The following is a 22,060-nucleotide window of genomic DNA, read 5'->3' on the forward strand; positions in this document are numbered from 1 at the left end:
TTTTTCTGATCTTTGGAATAAGGTGCATAAACCATATATTATATAACACTTCTCGTGGGACCTTTGGTACCACCCTACAATCATATTAATATTTCTATGACAAAATATATGAAGATGTACACTAAAGGGGTAAAAACTAAATAGCATCACATTAGTTCATGTTGGTTTTGCTCTTGGATGAGTTCAGGTCAGATTAGATTTTGCCACCAAAAGACTTAAATGAAAAAACTTCTGGTTTTCAGAGTTTTTTGGAGTTTAGATTTCTGGTTACGGTATCATGGACCCATAGTAGTAGCTTTTCTTTCTAGCAATAATTAGAACATCTAGACCAGATTTTTTTTTTTAGGGCACTCCCAGATCATGGAATTAAAACCATATTCTCCGCATGTACAAGATAGCTTATTTCTCTGTTAAATGTAGCAGGAGGGTGTGTATCCACCGGGATCTAAAAGTGGAATCAACTCATTAAGAACCAAGCTTTTTGTTTTAAAGGGTCATCTGAGAGTTTAATTACATTTCACTGTGAAGGAGATAATTTGAAGCGTAGAGTGGTATACTTTAAAATAAATGCATCTTTGCTCTGTGGCTCATAGTACTTAATAGTTGGAGGGGATGCTACAGTCTAGTTTGCTCCTTTTACGGATGCCATTGATCTCTGGAAAGGCCATGTGCAGTAAAAGAGGACCCCACATTTTCTGACTCTGTAAATATCACACAGCTTCTGTATCAGAGCTAGTTAATGTAATAAAGGCTATGAGGGAAAGTTACTATAACAGAAGAAAAGAAGCAGAGTACAGGGATCCTGACCCCCAAAGCTCATCTGGGGAGAAATATCCCCAGAGGAAGCCCCATGATTAGGCAATTTTATAACAGTTAAAACTGTTAGCGGTGAAAGAACATAAGCAAGTTTAAATGCTTTTTGAATGGTTGAGGCAAGTCTTATAGATTTCTTAGAGAGGGGTTTATAAAAATACTAGGGAAACAAATTTTTTGGTTTACTTTTTCTGTTTGGATACATAATTGAGGAAGAATGTTAGATTAACTGGATTCGGTAAATGCTGCATATTTTAAGTATGTGAGGTAAAACTTTATAATATAAGCTTCCCACATTTAGGTGCAATATTCCTTTTTAGTTATGTTTCCTTAGCAGTCATTTCCTTTTTTCTCATTGCCGTATCTGAATTTCAGGCACACGTGTCTTCTTAGGAGAAGTCAAGTATATTAAACACCATTAAAACAAAATTCGACCTATAAATATCGATAAAGAAAGATGTGTGTGAAATAGCGTACTAGCTTTCTGTTGCTGCTTGTAGCATTGCTGCAAACTCAGTGCCTAAAATAACACGAATTTATTATCTTAGAGTTCTTTAGGTTAAAAGTCGGACACAATCTCGCTGGGTTAAAGTCAAGGTGTCAGCAGGGCTGCGTTTTTTTCTGGAGGCTCTAGGAGAGAATTTGTTTCCTTGCCTCTTCCAGCTTCTAGAGGCCACCTACATTCTTTGGCTTATGGCTGCCCCCTCCCATCTTCAAAGCCAGCAATTTAGGAGCTCTCTGACACGGCTTGTTATCATCACCTCTCTTTCTCGAGCTCTCCTCTGCCTCTCTCTTCCACTTTATTTATTTATTTATTTTATACAGCAGGTTGTTATTACTCGTCAGTTTTATACACATCAGTGTATACATGTCAATCCCGGTCTCCCAATTCATCACACCACCACCACCACCCCCCTGACACTTCCCCCCTTGGAGTCCATACGTTTGTTTCTCTACATCTGTGTCTCTATTTCTGCCCTGCAAACCAGTTCATCTGTACCATTTTTCTAGGTTCCACATATGTGCGTTAATATACGATATTTGTTTTTCTCTTTCTGACTTAACTTCACTCTGTATGACAGTCTCTAGATCCATCCACGTCTCAACAAATGACCCAATTTTGTTCCTTTTTATGGCAGAGTAATATTCCACTGTATATATGTACCACATCTTCTTTATCCATTCGTCTGTGGATGGGCATTTAGGTTGCTTCCATGTCCTGGCTATTGTAAATAGTGCTGCAATGAACATTGGGGTGCATGTGCCTTTTTGAATTATGGTTTTCTCTGGGTATATGCCCAGTAGTGGGATTGCTGGGTTGTATGGTAATTCTACTTTTAGTTTTCTAAAGAACCTCCATACTGTTCTCCATATTGGCTATATCAATTTACATTCCCACCAACAGTGCCAGAGGGTTCCCTTTTCTCCACACCCCCTCCAGCATTTGTTGTTTGTAGATTTTCTGAGGATGCCCATTCTAACTGGTGTGAGGTGATACCTCATTGTAGTTTTGATTTGCATTTCTCTAATAATTAGTGATGTTGAGCAGCTTTTCATGTGCTTCTTGGCCATCTGTATGTCTTCTTTGGAGAAATGTCTATTTAGGTCTTCTGCCCATTTTTGGATTGGGTTGTTTGTTTCTTTAATATTGAGCTGCATGAGCTGTTTTTATATTTTGGAGATTAATCCTTTGTCCGTTGATTCATTTGCAAAAATTTTCTCCCATTCTGAGGGTTGTCTTTTCGTCTTGTTTATGGTTTCCTTTGCTGTGCAAAAGCTTTGAAGTTTCATTAGGTCCCATTTGTTTATTTTTGTTTTTCTTTCCATTATACTAAGAGGTGCATCAAAAAAGATCTTGCTATGATTTATGTCAAAGAGTGTTCTTCCTACGTTTTCCTCTAAGAGTTTTATAGTGTCCGGTCTTACATTTAGGTCTCAAATCCATTTTGAGTTTATTTTTGTGTATGGTATTAGGGAGTGTTCTAATTTCATTCTTTTACATGTAGCTGTCCAGTTTTCTCAGCACCACTTATTGAAGAGACTGTCTTTTCTCCATTGTATATCCTTGCCTCCTTTGTCATAGATTAGTTGACCATAGGTGCGTGGGTTTATCTCTGGGCTTTCTATCTTGTTCCATTGATCTATGTTTCTGTTTTTGTGCCAGTACCATATTGTCTTGATTACTGTAGCTTTGTAGTATAGTCTGAAGTCAGGGAGTCTGATTCCTCCAGCTCCTTTTTTTTTCCCTCAAGACTGCTTTTGCTATTCGGGGTCTTTTGTGTCTCCATACAAATTTTGAGATGATTTGTTCTAGTTCTGTAAAAAATGCCATTGGTAATTTGATAGGGATTGCATTGAATTTGTAGATTGCTTTGGGTAGTATAGTCATTTTCACAATATTGATTCTTCCAATCCAAGAACATGGTATATCTCTCCATCTGTTGGTATCATCTTTAATTTCCTTCATTAATGTCTTATAGTTTTCTGCATACAGGTCTTTTGTCTCCCTAGGTAGGTTTATAGCTAGGTATTTTATTCTTTTTGTTGCAATGGTAAATAGGAGTGTTTCCATAATTTCTCTTTCAGATTTTTCATCATTAGTGTATAGGAATGCAAGAGATTTCTGTGCATTAATTTTGTATCCTGCAGCTTTACCAAATTCATTGATTAGCTCTAGTAGTTTTCTGGTGGCATCTTTAGGATTCTCTATGTATAGTATCATGTCATCTGCAAACAGTGACACTTTTACTTCTTCTTTTCCAATTTGTATTCCTTTTATTTCTTTTTCTTCTCTGATTGCCGTGGCTAGAACTTCCAAAACTATGTTGAATAATAGTGGTGAGAGTGAACATCCTTGTCTTGTTCCTGATCTTAGAGGAAATGCTTTCAGTTTTTCACCATTGAGAATGATGTTTGCTGTGGGTTTGTTGTATATGGCCTCTATTATGTTGAGGTAGGTTCCCTCTATGCCCACTTTCTGGAGAGTTTTTATTATAAATGGGTGTTGAATTTTGTCCAAAGCTTTTTCTGCTGCTATTGAGATGATCACATGGTTTTTCTTCTTGATTGATTTGTGTGTATTGAAGAATCCTTGCATCCCTGGGATAAATCCCACTTGATCGTCGTGTATGATCCTTTTAATGTGTTGTTGGATTCTGTTTGCTAGTATTTTGTTGAGGATTTTCGCATCTATATTCATCAGTGATATTGGTCTATAATTTTCTTTTTTTGTAGTATCTTTGTCTGTTTTTGGTATTGGGGTGATGGTGGCCTCATACAATGAGTTTGGGAGTGTTCCTTCCTCTGCAACTTTTTGGAAGGGTTTGAGAAGGATGGGTGTTAGCTCTTCTCTAAATGTTTGATAGAATTCACCTGTGAAGCCATCTGGTCCTGGACTTTTGTTTGTTGGAAGATTTTTAATCACAGTTTCAATTTCATTACTTGTGATTGTTCTGTTCATATTTTCTATTTCTTCCTGGTTCAGTCTTGGAAGGTTATACCTTTCTAAGAATTTGTCTATTTTTTCCAGATTGTCCATTTTTTTGGCATAGGGTTGCTTGTAGTAGTCTCTTAGGATGCTTTGTATTTCTGCGGTGTCTGTTGTAACTTTTCCTTTTTCATTTCTCATTTTATTGATTTGAGTCCTCTCCTTCTTTTTCTTGATGAGTCTGGTCAGTGGTTTATCAATTTTGTTTATCTTCTCAAAGAACCAGCTTTTAGTTTTATTGATCTTTGCTATTGTTTTCTTTGTTTCTATTTCATTTATTTCTGCTCTGATCTTTATGATTTCTTTCCTTCTGCTAACTTTGGGTTTTGTTTGTTCTTCTTTCTCTAGTTCCTTCAGGTGTAAGTTTAGATTGTTTATTTGAGATTTTTCTTGTTTCTTGAGGTAGGCTTTTATAGCTGTAAACTTTCCTCTTAGAACTGCTTTTGCTGCATCCCATAGGTTTTGGATCGTCATGTTTTCATTGTCATTTGTCTCTAGGTAATTTTTTATTTCCTCTTTGATTTTTTCAGTGACTTCTTGGTTATTTAGTAACGTATTGTTTAGCCTCCATGTGTTTGTTTTTTACGTTCTTTTCCCTGTAATTGATTTCTAATTTCATAGCATTGTGGTCAGAAAAGATGCTTGATATGATTTCAATTTTCTTAAATTTACTGAGGCTTGATTTGTGACCCAAGATGTGATCTCTCCTGGAGAATGTTCCGTTCCATGTGCACTTGCGAAGGAAGTGTAATCTGCTGTTTTTGGATGGAATGTCCTATAAATATCCATTGAATCTATCTGGTCTATTGTGTCATTTAAAGCTTGTGTTTCCTTATTAATTTTCTGTCTGGATGATCTGTCCATTGGTGTAAGTGAGGTGTTAAAGTCCCCCACTATTATTGTGTTACTGTCGATTTCCTCTTTTATAGCTGTGAGCAGTTGCCTTATGTATTGAGGTGCTCCTATGTTGGGTGCATATATATTTATAATTGTTATATCTTCTTCTTGGATTGATCCCTTGATCATTACATAGTGTCTTTCCTTGTCTCTTGTAACATTCTTTGATTTAAAGTCTATTTTATCTGATATGAGTATTGCTACTCCAGCTTTCTTTTGATTTCCATTTGTATGGAATATCTTTTTCTATCCCCTCACTTTCAGTCTATATGTGTCCCTAGGTCTGAAGTGAGTCTCTTGTAGACAGCATATATATGGGTCTTGTTTTTGTATCCATTCAGCAAGCCTTTGTCTTTTGGTTGGAGCATTTAATCCATTCACGTTTAAGGTAGTTATCGATATGTATGTTCCTATAACCATTTTCTTAATTGCTTTGGGTTTGTTTTTGTAGGTCCTTTTCTTCTCTTGTGTTTCTCACTTAGAGAAGTTCCTTTAGCATTGTTGTAGGGCTAGTTTGGTGGTGCTGAATTCTCTTAACTTTTGCTTGTCTGTAAAGCTTTTGATTTCTCCATTGAATCTGAATGAGATCCTTGCCGGGTAGAGTAATCTTGGTTGTAGTTTCTTCCCTTTCATCACTTTAAGTGTATCATGCCACTCCCATCTGGCTTGTAGAGCTTCTGCTGAGAAATCAGCTGTTAACCTTATGGGAGTTCCCTTGCATGTTTTTTGTCATTTTTCCCTTGCTGCTTTCAATAATTTTTCTTTGTCTTTAATTTTTGCCAATTTGATTACTATGTGCCTCAGCTTGTTTCTCCTTGGGTTTATCCTGTATGGGACTCTCTGTGCTTCCTGGACTTGGGTGGCTATTTCCTTTCCCGTGTTAGGGAAGTTTTCGACTATAATCTCTTCAGATATTTTCTCCGGTCCTTTCTCTCTCTCTTCTACTTCTGGGACCCCTATAATGTGAATGTTGTTGTGTTTAATGTTGTCCCAGAGGTCTCTTAGGCTGTCTTCATTTCTTTTCATTCTTTTTTCTTTATTCTGTTCCGTAGCAGTGAATTCCACCATTCTGTCTTCCAGGTCACTTATCCGTTCTTCTGCCTCAGTTATTCTGCTATTGATTCCTTCTAGCATAGTTTTCATTTCAATTATTGTATTGTTCATCTCTGTTTGTTCTTTAATTCTTCTAGGTCTTTGTTAAACATTTCTTGCATCTTTTTGATCTTTGCCTCCATTCTTTTTCCGAGGTCCTGGATCATCTTCACCATCATTATTCTGAATTCTTTTTCTGGAAGGTTGCCTATCTCCACTTCATTTAGTTGTTTTTCTGGGGTTTTATCTTGTTCCTTCATCTGGTACATAGCCCTCTGCCTTTTCATCTTGTCTATCTTTCTGTGAATGTGGTTATTGTTCCACAGGCTGCAGGACTGTAGTTCTTCTTGCTTCTGCTGTCTGCCCTGTGGTGGATGTGGCTATCTAAGAGGCTTGTTGTCTTTTCCACTTTTAAGGACTCTGTGATTATGCTGAGTCCATCTGGATAACTAGGATAATCTCCCCAATTTAAAACAAGCTGATTAGGAGCTTTACTTCCCCTTTGCCATGTAACCTAACATATTCACAGTTTCTGGGCATTAGGACATGGGTATCTTGGGAATCATTATCCTTCCTACAGTATATAGTAAGTAACAAAGTTGCAAGACAGTTTGTAGAGTTTTAATTCCATTTGGATTTGAAAAAATGAATGTTGGTTAGAAATCATGTGGCATAAGGAGTAATCCACTTTAAGAAAACAGTGTATTCAAAAATATGACACCAAAAGAGAAGGTCAGCTGCTTTATTCATTTTACCGATTCTCAACAGTTTTGATTGACAGGCAGTAGGAAACAATTTGGTTTACAAACAGTGAATCAGTTGCATGAAGTGTGCTTGTGCACTCCCACACCCTCCCAGAGCAGTTCTCTGGTTTCCCCCTGGGCATTGTTTAACTTTTATCAAGGGACCAGTTACTCCCTGATCTCTCATAGATAAGCATAGGTTAGACCTGGCCTCAGAACTTTTCTGTATGCTGTGAACTGTACATTTTATTAAAAGTTAATTACTATCACACACAAAGCATAGTATCACTTAGTAATCATATTTATTAAATGAATAGCATTTATTAAATCTGTTCAGATATCTCTTTCATTTACATGTACCCTTCATCCAACTTTGAATGAGTCAAAATCTTTCTAAAATAAGCATTAGGTAGAGAGTAATTTCCTCCAGATATACAGATGGGAAACTGTAAGAATTCACAGGCAACCTGGAGTAAACAGATGGTCTTACATCACTCCTGCTGGTGTGGGCTCTTTTCAAAGCACAGTGACGATGCCATACCCTTTTGCAGAAAAATAATGAATTTGGCCCCAGTATTTTTATCATTCACACATCTAAAACCCCGTTGCTCTTATTTTCATGAGTTTTGGTGCCCTTAAAAATGTGAATTTCTTAGTTGAAATGCATTGAGCGTTTCTGTCTGCCTGTCAATATTTCTAGCTCTTACTTTATTAAACATTGAGTTTCTGAAATGATGGGTCATGATATTTGTACTGTTATTTTCATATAGCTCTTTTCTATTAAATGGTAGATTTAAAAATAGATATTTTAAATTCAGACTTCTTTCTTCCAGCCCTTTGGATTATGGTTTTGAATTGAGGTTGATTTGGGGTAAACATTGATAGTTCCAATACATGGAAGACTTTGTTTTAATGATGTAATTTTGTGTGTGTGCATTACTGGAAAATGAAATTAAAACTGTTTGAATCTGATACATTACTGGAGAGATTACAGAAATTCTTTTTTTTTTTTAATTTATTTATTTTATTTATTTATTTTTGGCTGCGTTGGATCTTCGCTGCTGCACGTGGGCTTTCTCTAGTTGAGGTGAGAGGGGATTCCTCTTCATTGCGGTGTGCAGGCTTCCCGTTACGGTGGCATCTCTGGTTTTGGAGCACAGGCTCTAGGCGCGCGGGCTTCAGTAGTTGTGGCTCACGGGCTCTAGATCACAGGCTCAGTAGTTGTGGTGCACGGGCTTAGTTGTTCCACAGCATGTGGGATCTTCTGGGACCAGGGCTCGAACCCGTGTCCCCTGCATTGGCAGGCGGATTCTTAACCACTGCGCCATCAGGGAAGCCCCAAGAAATTCTTGTTTACTTAATTGGTATTTAAGTGTTCATATGTCCCAGCAGCATTTAAAAAGTAGCCTTAATTTGTGTGTAATGAATACTTAACACATTGAGTTTTCAGCTTGAACTTATTTATAATAAAAAACAAATGAAAAAAATCTGTTGCCTGACAAAGTACAGCTAGGTTGTGGGTAGTCTTTTCTCACTTTGACATTACATTTGACGATCAACAGGCATTTTTATAAGCTCAGTGGGCAGGCTCAGTCTAGAGATTCGACTTTGGCAGGCAGGATATGAAATAGTTTAAATAGTTTTGCTGCATATTTATTGCCCAGTGAATGTGCACTTGTTGGAGAGCTGCCTTTTTTCTTCTTTTTTTTAAAATCTGACAGATAAAATAGCAACGTGCTCTTTCACTGCTCTTTGTGCTTACCTGTGTTTTGCCATTTAGGGTTTTATATACCTTTTGCAAGGAGGGAATGATTTGGTGATGGAGTGCTCCCACTGACCGATGGACTCAAAGACGAAAAGGTAAAATCATTTTTTCCTTTTCCCCTACCCTTCTAGGAAAACACAACAGACAGTTCCACTTATGTGTAGCTTCTCTTCAGTTTAATTTTCTTGTTGATGGCTATTAAGTAGGAATAGTGACATTTGTGTTGATTGGTAAAGAGAGTAAGATAATTACAATAAAGCTTGTTAGCGGTACACTTTGTTGCTAGTTCCTTTCTTATGCTTATAAAAGGCACAAAATGTCTTCACCATTTTAAAGCTTTTGAAGCCATTTTTTTTTGTCACACATAATTTCAGGTTTTCAAAAGTAGCCTTATTAATTGTAATTCTATCCTTAGAGAACTCGGCACCATGAATGATATTTTGAAAGGAGGGTTAGGTTTGTGGCTTTCCTTTCATAAAAACATGGTTATGCCTAATTACAGTTTAGATGAATATTATTTAACAAAAGTAGAGAAAATCCTAGGTATTAGAAAATAAAGAAAACCAAAAAAAGTTTCTGTGCCTCATCAAAATATTGGCATCAGTGTTCTAGAAAAAAGAATATGAAAATAAATGGCCCATCAATGGCAACACAAAGGAAAATTTTATATAAAGGGAAACCCAGAGTATGTTAATGTGGCCTTTTCTTGGAAAGGGAGGCAGTTGGGATACGGTCTTGTTATGCAGCTGTGTGTTTTATGTTCTTTGAACTAGGGTTATCAGATGGATAGAATTCTTTGGCTAGAACGTGAGTAAAGCATGAAGGATTTTACTGGTACCTGTTATAAATTTAATTCTTAAAAATTTAAATAGGAATTATAGAGCTTAAACTCGGTATAAAGGGAAACATGGATCCCTATTCCTTCTGTCTTTCTCATCAAATACTTTTTTTTAAAATACCAAATTAAAAACTAAAAATTTAAAATAAGACTCCAACTTGGGGCATGTTATAACTTTAACATCTAAACAAGGAGTTAATGTACTGAGAAGTAAGAATCTTGAAATTTTAAATCAGAAAACTTCAAAAAATAGCCCAGGTTTTGTTTGCTTCTTAGATAGAGATAAGTAATTTGTGGGTTTATCCTCTAGTCGTTTATATAAATTGTAATTTTACCTCTGCTCCTGTGTCATAACCACGCCATAAAATAGGTGCTAAACTATCTGACTCAGTCACCCATGTACTGGTAAAAGGTATAAATCTCATGACAGTATGAAGGACAAAAGATACAGTTCTGAACTGGAGGAACAAGCTATTTTTAAGCTATTTTTCTTGATGTTTGTAGCTCAACAGAAACTGAAGGATCCAAAGAAAGAGGCCTGGTCCATGTGTGGCAGGCAGGCTCCCGTTCTGTAACACCAGAGAGATTGCCAGGCTGGGGAGGAAAGACTGTTCTTCATGCGGCCCTTGGAGTGAAACATGGAGTTCTTCTGACTGAAGGTATTGAAAAGAACGGCTTAGCCAACACTAACTGAGACTCTGACCAGTGTCGGAGCGTGTAGGAGCAGCTGAGAGTTACTGGGTACGAGGGATTCTGAGTGAACTTTGCTGGAACTTATGCTTTTTTTGTTTTCAAAATATGTTCTTACTCCCTTTATCAGAAATCAGGTTAGTTCTTATATTTAAGATGTACCATAACTAGAATAAAAGGGAGAATTATAGTTTAAAAATTTTAGTACTGATAAGTACATGAAAAATTAGATTTTTTAAAAGATTATGTATTCAGAGACCCTTTTACTATACCTTTGTTCATTAAATGTATCAGAATAATAATGCTAATAATAGCTAATGTTTATTAAACAATTATATGTGCCAGGCACTGCACTAAGCACTTTATATGTATTATCTCATTGAGTCCTCACAACCACCTTATGAGGTATCTGCTGTTATTATGCCCACTTCACAGATGAGGAAGCTGAAGGTCAGGGAGGTTAAATTGTTTTCCCAAGCACACACGACTATTTAAAGGGTCAGAGTTAGGATGGGAACCCAGAGAGTCTAATTTCAAAATTTGCTTTTTAAATCTCTTGGCTGTACTGTCTCAGTACCATTTTTATCAGGCATAAATAGCAGCTCATAAGGACATATAATAAAATCTACAAATCTATATCAGAAACATAGGCTATAATTTATATAGAGAGCTGCCTTTAATTTTGATGGCACTTTACCAACTAAGTCTTGGCAAATTTGATTTGGGTCAGGACTGCCATCAGCTTCACTAATTTATAAATTTCTACTCTGTAAGTATTTACTAAGTATTTAACAATGCTTTGGTATTTTCCTTGTAGGAACTAAGGGAAGACAGATTCTAGGAAACAAAGCTTAAATCTGACCATGGTGGCTTTTTGGGACAAACATGGATTTCTTTCTAATTTCTTTATTATTATGTCACTTTTATTATAATAATACATAATACTATTATTATTATTGTATTAGGCCAGAATTTGGAGAAAGCCTTACTTTTCAAATGTGAACTATATCCAGTACCTGCCCTATGGGCTTCAAAATCTATAATTCTCAAGCTTATATAAGTAGAATTCTGTTACTGTCGTTTTATTAGCCCCTCAGTAAGATATTTAGTAATCCTTAATGAGCATGATCTCTTTAAATATATAGAATCAAACCTAAAAGCCTGGGAAAACTGAGGGAAAACTTAAAAAAAAAATGTAAATAACCTATGTTCATGTTTAAGCAGTGTTCTGGTTTAAGTGTCAAAGTAACAAAAAATCTCAGCTCACACAAATGTGTAGCTTGAAATGGCACAAGATCTCAGGTACTTTCTTTTCTAAGTGAGGAAATGGTACTGATTGAATACTAGAAATTTTCAAGCTTTGTCTCTATTCAATTTAACCATTAGCTCATAATTCAATGAGGACACCTCATTGACTCACTATTTTTGAGGTATTCCAGGTTAAAAAAATGATGTCTAAGTATTCACTTCTCTGCAATTTGCTCTGGAGAGACTGTTATTCTAATGGAATATAATACCAATTGAAAGTGTTGGTGAACTGTTGCAAGTGTGTTATATCACTTGGGAAGAAAAGTTTAAAAGATCTTAACCAGTGAGCTTATTTTCTCAGTACTCTATCCAAATTAGAAATTCCCTAATAAAAGCTGATCTTCCCTCTAGCCACTATTGTGTTTTTCCTTACATAGATGTTGTAGTGAGTTAATTTGAGTATATAACTGTATCTGCCATGTGTAATAGGCCAAAGATAAAGTATGCCTTTTTTTCATCAGCAACTCAATTGCTGCTTTGTGGAGGAAAAATAGTACCTATTTTCATTAATTTAAAAAAAATGGGTGACCCTCTGGTCACATAGGAAAGAAAGGATGGTGGGCTTTGTTTAATATTTTTCAAAACCCATGGGCAAGTCTTTGTTCCATTTGAGTGTTTTAGCTAGCATAAATCATTTGCACATACCCCCATATTTCCCCAATACCTGCAGTAAAACTATGACTTGGTAGCACACGTGAACACAAATAGGTTATCATCATTCATGTACCCAACTCACTGGTGCCTTCCCTTTTAATTCTAAAGCTAGCCAGTCATGGCTTCATTTGTTTTTTTTCTTTGTTTTGTTGTGATTTGCTTTTTAAACAAATGACACCTCAGGAAGGCTATCTAGTACACAATATATATTATAAATAACATTTAAAAATTATACATAGTATGGTACACACGTCATGTTAACCTTGGTGCTCTCAGTTCAACGTGGAGGTATAAAGCTAATTTCATAGTTTTGGCCAAAGTGAATCTCTAATATTTTTATGTCATTGCATAATTTTTTGCTGCTCTGACTTATTCAGTAGTAGTGAATGTTGTAGATATTAGCGAATGTGTCTGTTTTATCTTCTGCTTATTTTATCTGATCATGTCATGATCATTATTTTGTCTTTGAACTCTTGGAATCTGCTTCTGTAATAGCCTGCAATGGTAGCCATCAGTAACGGATCGATGCTAGGAGTTTGTAGGATAAGGCTGAAGGAGAGGAGCAATACCCTTCATTTGAAGTAGTCTCCTGCAATTTGTAGAAATTGTCACTATATTTCAGAATGTTAAAAGATGTTATTTGTTAAAAGATTAATAAGTGTGGAATGCCATCTGCTTCAACCAAATTTCTACAACTGTGCTTTTGAAAATTAAAAAAAGAAAAAAAAATTCTATTTTGTTAAACCTAGAGGGGACTAAAAGTTAGCTGATAAAATTTCTAGTTAATTCACTAACTCCCTCCCTTTTTTTTTTTTTCTTTTTTTTTAAAACCTTCAGATGGTGAGGTCTACAGCTTTGGGACTCTCCCCTGGAGAAGTGAACCAGCAGAGATTTGTCCGAGTAGCCCCGTTCTAGAAGAGGTGCTGGTTGGGCAGTATGTCGTTACTGTGGCAACAGGGAGTTTCCACAGCGGAGCAGTGACAGAAAGCGGCGTAGTGTACATGTGGGGGGAGAACTCTGCTGGCCAGTGTGCGGTCGCTAACCAGCAGTATGTGCCGGAACCAAATCCTGTCAGCATTTCTGATTCCGAGACCAGTCCTTTGTTAGCGGTCAGGGTCTTGCAGTTGGCATGTGGCGAGGAGCACACTCTGGCATTGTCCCTAAGCAGAGAGATTTGGGCATGGGGTACCGGTTGTCAGTTGGGTCTCATTACCACTACCTTCCCAGTGACAAAGCCACAAAAGGTGGAACATCTTGCTGGGCGAGTAGTGCTCCAAGTTGCCTGTGGTGCGTTCCACAGCTTAGCCCTGGTGCAGTGCCTCCCTTCCCAGGATCTGAAGCCGGTGCCAGAAAGATGTAACCAGTGCAGCCAGCTGTTAATTACAATGACTGACAAAGAAGACCATGTGATTATATCAGACAGCCATTGCTGTCCATTAGGTGTGACACTGTCAGAATCCCAGTCAGAAAACCAGGCCAGCACTGCCATCAGCCCCTCCACTGAAACCCTTGACGGCCAGGGAGAAGTGTTTGAGAACACCTTCGTACAAAATGAGCTGCCTGCTGCTACCGAACTGAATGTTGGAAATGTTCAGACCGCAAGTGTTGAGACCATTTCCTCCCCACAAGATGTCATGGGAACAACTGAAATTTCTTCTGCAAGAAGTGTACCATCGTACCCTGACACTCAGGCAGTAAATGAATACGTGCAGAAACTGTCAGATCATGCAGTAAGAGAGAACTCAGAGAGTGGTGAAAAGCCAGTGCCACCTCAGGTACCTGCTAAATTTTATAATATAAGGTCGAACCATATGAGTTTTCTTGAGAAACTTTAAAATACCTAAGGGTTGGTACCTTTTTTTATTTTTTGAGTTTGACTATTAATCTGTCTTATCATGCAAGCCTAGATAAGGAAAACCCTGGATTAATTCAAAATTACTCTTTATGTTCAAATTCTGGCCCTTTATTTATGATGTTGAAAGATGTTATTCTGGGCTTGTTTTGTAAGTAGAAAAATCCCATTTTTTTTTTCCAAGTACTTTTCCCCCCATGGCTAAGGTGGGCCCCTGAAGAGTTTAATATAACATGACTATATATTCACAAAGAATTCTCTTATCTGTATTTGTAGCACTCTTCAGATACTATTGAGAAAAGTCCTTTCCTTCTTTATCAGAGAAGGTTGCTGTGTGGCGGATCCCTTGATTATAGGCAGACTTGAAACTGACTGGCATTACATATTGTTCGAATTCTTTTCAGTTATGCCAGTGGTCCTTACTGGGCATCACTGGGCAGAGGGTTTAGTATTCTCTTCATCTCGTTTAAACTACTTTCACTTTGAAAACTTGTAGTAAGTGGAGAAAAGCTATTTACCAGGGGCATGTAGTAAGCTGTGTCTCCCTACTTAAAACAAATTGTTCTAAAGGATACTTGTTTTTTTACTCTTAGTGGAAGCCTTTTGCTTTTGCTTTTCCAAAACTCTAAGAAAACAAATCTAAACAAAAACATATAATCCTAGGGACTTCCTTGGTGGTCCAGTGGTTAAGTCTCAAAAAAAACCCAAAAAACTAATCATAAAAGAGCTGCCTTGTGGCGTTGTTTTCAGGTTTTTGAAACCACATAGCTTCTGGATTCTTCATCATTGTTGTTTACTGGTTCAGAATGGGAACGTGGCTTAGAGGTGTTTTTAGAAACAGTTTTTATTTCACAGTCTACTCACCGAACCTTGTAGATGTTTGATTTTTTTTTTTTTTTTTTTATTAAGAAGCTGTTTGGAGAAAGAAAAATCTAAACAAAGCAAAAGTAATAATTTAACAGGACTCGTACATGCTTATAAAAAAGTTAGATTTTGACTTTCCAGAAGTCATTTCTCTGATTTATTAACGTTGTAGTTAAAAGTTTACTGTATACTGTTTATTTGAATAATAGATTATCATCATTGAAATTGCACTGTCCTTTGGACCTGTTTGGTTAAACATTTGAAGTTTTGGTTACCTAGGCTAGTTTTGGCAGTGTGTGTTTAAGTGTAATTCCATCTTTGTAAATAGTGTCTCAATCATACAGCTAACCATTAGGAATTTATGTGGCTTAGGACAAGTTTTTTTCTTCTGGCCAGATGTAATTGAAAGAATATCTCACGCTTGTGAAATAAACCAAAGTATTTGGCAATGAAGCATATATTTCATTTTTGCATTTTGCTATTGGTTGATTGGAACTCCTGAAATTATGTCTTCCATCAAAATTGCTGGGCACGTGTTTTTGTTTTATTTATTTACTTATTTTATGAATTGTTAAATATAATTAAGTAGAGGAGCCAGTTAGAACAATAGTTTAAAGTTTATATAAGGTAGAGTTTTTTTGACTTTCCTCCACCTAATGGTAAGAACTCCCTAAATTAGTCACCCCGAAATACCATCACTGCTTCTGTTATGAGCTTTTGTAAATAGATGGTGGAAATAGTGACACCAGTTTTTCTGAACAAGTTATGAGAACTGTGTCACCAAGGAAGTAATAGGCTTTGTATTTATCTTTTTTAACATGGTATATTTGTTTATTTTGTTGGATATTTTAATTAAAGACTCACATTTTGTTGAATTTAGTATTTAATTGAACAAAATGTATTGAGTGCCTACTACATGTCAGGCACTGTGCAGGGAACAGGAATTATTTCCTTTAAGAAAATCAGAAGCCAGTGTTAAAAAATTTTTTTGGTTTGGTTTGCAATTCAGGACAAATTAAGATACACATACACACCCTCCCACCCCTTGGGATCTTTGGGTAGCATAGGAAACAAAATTTTCATTGTGACCTATGCTCATGACCCAAAAGCTTTTTCGTGTGTTAGTAGGTACATCTAGTGATTTTCTTTTTTAATAAACAGTGGTGCTTGACAGCTCAGAGTACGTTTTAACTGATTTTTCACTAAGATATCAGAAAACTTTAGTTGGCTTTCTAATACAGCTGTGAATAACACTAAGAACCTTGGATCCAAATGTTTAATGATTAACCTACCACATTGCTCGATGGTAGCGAGAGCAAAGGTAATCTTTCAGTTTACCTTGCCCCTGGGTCATGGAAAATAACTCTTGATGAGACAGTAGAAGGACAAAAATTTCAGAACATAGTTTGGGGGCGGATAGTTTAGAGGTATAACTTATTTTTCTGCCTGTGTATGCCATATATAAATTTGTGTTCATAAAACATTTTAGGAAAAGCCTTTTCTTCTTAAAATGTAATTTTTTCTCATTATTTCTTAGTAAAAATCTGTGTAATTTTTCCTAGTAGTGATCAGTAATAAAACTTGCATTTTTTGAACCTTGTATCCAGGGCTATTACCTCATATTGAAGGCAATGTTTTCCATACCTTCCCTCCCCTCTCCCTTCTACTGTGTTTATTTTATAAAAGCAGCTGGGACCTATTTTTAAATACCATGATAAAACACCACTCAAACAAAAGGAAGTACTTTTGATAAGGAACTGTATTTTAAGTACTCATTTCCATCTAATGTGTTAAATCTGTGATCAAGAAGGGATACCTTTAGGTTGGAGATGAAGAGACCTCTTGTTGTTTTAGATTCTTATATTTGCAAATAGTGATAGATGTTACACTTTCTTTTTATTGATTGCTTGTTATATACGGGATTATATTTTTATATACTTTTTTATGTGTGTATATTTTAGCCTCTTGTAGCAGAAGCGATTCCTAATCTTCACAGCCCGGCAACCACAAGCACTTCAGCCCTGAACAGCCTAGTGGTCTCTTGTGCATCTGCTGTTGGTGTGAGAGTGGCTGCTACATATGAAGCTGGGACCTTGTCTCTTAAGAAAGTTATGAACTTTTATAGTACAGCCCCTTGTGAACCTGGAGCTCAGGCAGGCAGTAGTCCCATAGGCCCAGAAGGTCTGAAAGATAGCAGAGAAGAACAGGTTAAACAGGAGTCCATGCAAGGAAAGAAGAGTTCAAGTCTTGTGGATATCAGAGAAGAAGAATCAGAGGGAGGCAGCCGAAGACTCTCTCTCCCTGGATTGTTGTCACAAGGTAAGGAAATAACCAGCTTTTGTGAGTTGACTTTTGGTGAATCCAAGATGCTCCTGACATCACATGCTGTGTTATAATAAATTCGCTTTCCTAACGTATTCAAATGTCAAAATTTATTTAATTAAATAGCTTTTTAAAAGCTACATGTTTCTCTGCTTTAGAAATAACTTTAGACGCTCACTTTTTCATAATACCTGCTTCTGCTTATGAACCTTGTTTTGAGTCTTATTTGATTGTTCTGGAATGTAGCAGTAGCCTCCTTATTTCCTGGGTGGGCCTGGACTCCAGATCGATGAAGTTGCAGATGTGATCATTGGGTAAATGAGGAGTTAATGTACTTGCCCTGAAAGTGAAGATGATTTTAAGCTTCAGTAAGAGAAAGCTTCATTTTCTGAAACCATTAGCAATCAACTTCTTAGAATATTGAGACTATTGCACAGTTGTTTCTTCTACATTTCTCACTCAGTTCAGGAGTCTCAGTCATCTGGACTTCTGCTTCTCAAGGTGGCCTGCAGACCAGCAACATCAGCAGCATCTGGGAGTTGGTTAGAAATGCAGGATTTCAGGCTCCATACCAAACTTAGTGAATCAGAATTTACATTATAACAAGATCCCAAGGTGATGAGCATGCACATTAAAGTTCGAGAAGTATTGGATTAGATCAACCAGGGGTTGGCAAACTTTCTCTTTTTTTTTTTTTTGCCCTGACCAGCGATTGAACCTGTGCCCTTGGCAGTGAAAGTGCGGAGTCCTAACTACTGGACCGCCAGGGAGTTCCTGGGAAACTTTCTCTATAAAGAGCTAAAGAGAAATATTTTGTGATTTGTAGGCCATACAGTCTCTGTTACAACTATTTGACTTTGCTTAAAAGCAGTCATAAACAATACATAAATAAATGAGCTATATTCCAATAAATCTTTATTTACAAAAACAGGCAGTGGACTATATTTGACCCATGGGCTATAGTTTAGAGCTTTGCACAAAATGGTATAAACCAGTGGTTAGGAAGTCAGGAATCCTAGACTAGACTAAAACTTACCTTTTCTGCTATGTCCCTATTCCCTACCCTTGTTCTACTTACTGCTCTCTCTTGTGCCACTGAGCACTTTTGCTATCCTGCCTCCTGATTCTCATTGCCACTAGATTCATCTGTGCAAATAAAACCCTAGTCCTGATTGTATGTGTGTGTGTGTGTATCCCATGAATTCTGCTAAGTCTGAAGGATAATCTTGGGCCAAAATGTTCTTATTCTGAAGTGTCCTTTAGCATTTTCAGTATAAATATAATATTTGAGATCTCCTTGAACCACAAATGTGGGATATTGTGATTTTTGTCATGCCATTAGACCATGTGAAATATGCAATTCTACTAACAGACTTATTTCCTTAGGTTAAATTTTACTTAGTAAACTTAAAAGTATCTTTAGAAAAATTTTCCATGTACTCTTTTTCTCTCTCTTTTAAAATGATCTAGAATACATCTTTGAGGAAACCTCAAGTAGGTATATTTGAGTCTTTGTATGTACAAGTGGATGATACACTCACCAGAAAAGATTGTGATCTTAGCCGGGGATGATCACTTTCTTTGTGGCCCATAACTTAATGACCAAGTGACTAAGTTTATACCTAGTGACATTTTCTTCAAAACATATCCTGTCACCAGATTGGTGTACAAGATTTACACAGCGTTGTATGCCTTTGTTACAATTTTGGACACTCTAAAAGATGTCAGCATTCTTTTTTAAAATATTAAGTTCTCTATAAAGTAATTTAAAGTAGGCAGCAAAATACAAAATCTTTTTAGTACTTCCCATTCATAACCATTTCCTCACTGTAGAAACTTTTAAGTTTTATGTCCAAAATAAATCTTTTGTTACAATATTTATAGTATGCTTGAACTTAGACCTTAATTTGGAAAGGCTTAACTTTTAACTCTGCTTTGAAATGGGAAAAATATTTGTTAGCCTTAGTGTAGTATTTTGTTAAGCTTATTCTTTAGAATACCAGTTCCATAGGATGTCACGTAGACATTCTATATAACAAATGTTATACAGAAAAGGATTTTGTGGCTAAATGTTTGGAAGTGGGGCAAGGTTAAACAGATTTAAACAGGGCTTTTAATTGCAGGACTTTTCAGCACCTTTAGCATGCTAATGCATGTGTGTGAATCTCTACAGGGCAGGTAGAGGGGAGGAAAGAATGCAGTAGGCAGTGTTTACCAAACTCATTTGACTACTTAATCCCCAGTTTTGCAGAGAACCTGTAGAATATGCTTCACAAATACCATGTTAGTGTATTTCTTTGAAAAATCAACAGTTCATTAAAGTGGTCCCTTTTTTCTCACCCATCTACTCCCTCATGGTATCGCTGGTTTGTTTTCAGTCTCCCCCAGGCTCTTGAGAAAAGCTGCACGCGTGAAAACGCGGACAGTGGTTCTGACCCCTACATACAGTGGAGAAGCGGATGCGCTGCTGCCTTCTCTGAGAACAGAGGTGTGGACCTGGGGGAAAGGGAAGGAAGGACAGCTGGGGCATGGTGATGTTCTGCCTAGGTGAGTGCTGCCAGTGTTCACTGTTAGAAATTAGCTTAAACAAATAACCTCTCTCCTGTGAAGGTCTCCAAATCTCCATTTCGTCATAGAGGAAATCTGGTTTCTTCTAGCTCTAGATTATTATACACCATTAACTCTGATAAAAAGCCAAACAAATACCTCCCACCCCCAATCAGTCTTAGTCTTGAATTTGTTTCTAGCAGTAAAGGACTTAAGTATCTATGATATCTCTTTCTGTCTCTTCTTTGATGTATATTCATCTTAGAATACAGAAAGGGGTGTTTGGGATAAGATTGTATTTCATTGGAACACGTGAATGGTTCAAATTTTTAACTTATAGAAAACAACCAACAATTTTTTTTTTATCTGAAAGAGGTCTATCTGCTGCTGCCAGAATAACTGTAACCACAGTAATAAACCATGTCTATTCATGTACATCACGGAAAAACTGTTTTGTTTAAGAGAAACTCTTATGATATTAACAATAGATATTTGTGGAAGTGTGTAAATAGAATGATTATCTAAAACAGCCAGTTAATATAAATGTCTCTTTTATTCCTAGCAGAGTGAAAGCAACTAATGCGTTAAAAAAAACGACAACTCCCCTCTTTGGTTATATTTCATTGTCCTAAGTATATTCTCTGCCATATGAATCATTCAGTTGTTTTATGATTCTTAACAGATTCTGAACTATGGTGGTTAATTAGTGATTAATAGACAAAAATTAGGTTAAAACCATTCAAAATTATTTATATTTAGGAGTAGATTGAACATACATCCAGTATTTTTATTTTAATGTTTTCTTTTGAAATATTTACTTTTACTTGAAAGCACTTACTCCATAATTTGAGAAAGGCCATGATTCTTGCTGAGAATACTTCTTACTTTGAATTTGTATGTGTGTGTGTATGTTTTTCTTTAAGGCTTCAACCGTTGTGTGTAAAATGTCTGGATGGTAAAGAAGTAATTCATCTGGAGGCAGGTGGTTACCATTCTCTTGCACTTACTGCGAAATCCCAGGTAGGAGGCAAACTATTAAAAGCTGATCTTAATTTCATGGAAGGCCAACCTGATGAGATTGGACCATCATTTATTGAGTATATGCTGTGTGTCAGGCAACAATCCCGTATCTCATTTGATCTTTTCAGTGTTTTACATTGCACTGTATTATTTCCATTTTACAGGTGAGGAAAGAGAGGTTTAGAGAAATTATGTAACTTGGCTAAAGTCACACATGTGACTGTAGACTTTGGATTCAACATTGGCCTACTTGACAAAGAAGGTTTCTATAACGTGCTTTTATGGAAAAACAGAACTGAGTTTTCTAGGGTATTGGTGAATTTCTGTTTTCTGATGAAGAAAATCCATAAATAAGACACTAAGAAACCAAAACACATTTCTCTTTTAAAATTGTGGGACCTGAAAGTGACCTCCAGAATCATTTAAAACCATGCCTGTATGCATAAACCCTCCTAAGGAAAGTAGTTTTTCAAACTTATTCTTAAATATATTCATATAATGATGCTTCATCAGTCCCTTTATCTTTTTTGGAAAAGTCAATAAAAGATTCTAAACCCTTTAAGTGCTTTATTTTAACTATCACATAGTAGGATAGCCAAAAAGCTATTATAGCTCATTTAAATAAATATAAATATTAGAAAAGAAAAGGATGATTTTATTATTATTAACGTGATGAATCATCAAAAAGGCTTAAAAATAAGAAATTAGGAAGGTGGCAAGTTACAAAATAAGGATAAAAATTGCTAGCTTTCTTTTATACATAAGGTAAAGCAGAAAGCATACTTAGGGAAAAAGAAGCTGTTCACAGTCACAACAAAAGTATCAAGGAAATAGGAACATCGTTAATAGGAAAAGTGTAGAGCCACATGACACAAATTCAAGAACTCTTCTAAGTTATAAAAGTAAATAGGAGTAAAGGGAGAAATTTTATTTTTATTTTTTTTTGAATTTTTGAATTTTATTTTATTTATTTTTTTATACAGCAGGTTCTTATTAGTCATCCATTTTATACACATCAGTGTATACATGTCAATCCCAATCGCCCAATTCAGCACACCACCATCCTCACCCCACCGCGGTTATCCCCCCCTTGGTGTCCATACGTTTGTTCTCTACATCTGTGTCTCAACTTCTGCCCTGCAAACCAGTTCATCTGTACCATTTTTCT

The 22,060-nt window shown here is 36.4% G+C and overlaps 1 protein-coding gene across 8 annotated transcripts in view; it reads left to right on the top strand.

Moving 5' to 3' along the window:
• Nucleotides 1-22,060, top strand: part of ALS2 (alsin Rho guanine nucleotide exchange factor ALS2) — an 88,927-nt gene that overhangs the window by 8,099 nt on the left and 58,768 nt on the right. For all 8 annotated transcript variants that reach the window (XM_059928433.1, XM_059928437.1, XM_059928438.1 and 5 more), the window contains exons 2-7: nt 8,813-8,892; nt 10,140-10,294; nt 13,125-14,062; nt 16,965-17,322; nt 19,704-19,872; nt 20,796-20,892. In XM_059928433.1, coding sequence (XP_059784416.1) covers nt 8,873-8,892; nt 10,140-10,294; nt 13,125-14,062; nt 16,965-17,322; nt 19,704-19,872; nt 20,796-20,892 — 1,737 coding nt within the window. In that variant the 5' untranslated portion in view covers nt 8,813-8,872. The remainder of the gene's footprint in view (nt 1-8,812; nt 8,893-10,139; nt 10,295-13,124; nt 14,063-16,964; nt 17,323-19,703; nt 19,873-20,795; nt 20,893-22,060) is intronic.

Source organism: Balaenoptera ricei, chromosome 7 (genome assembly GCF_028023285.1).
Source record: "Balaenoptera ricei isolate mBalRic1 chromosome 7, mBalRic1.hap2, whole genome shotgun sequence".
NCBI classification, from domain to species: domain Eukaryota; kingdom Metazoa; phylum Chordata; class Mammalia; order Artiodactyla; family Balaenopteridae; genus Balaenoptera; species Balaenoptera ricei.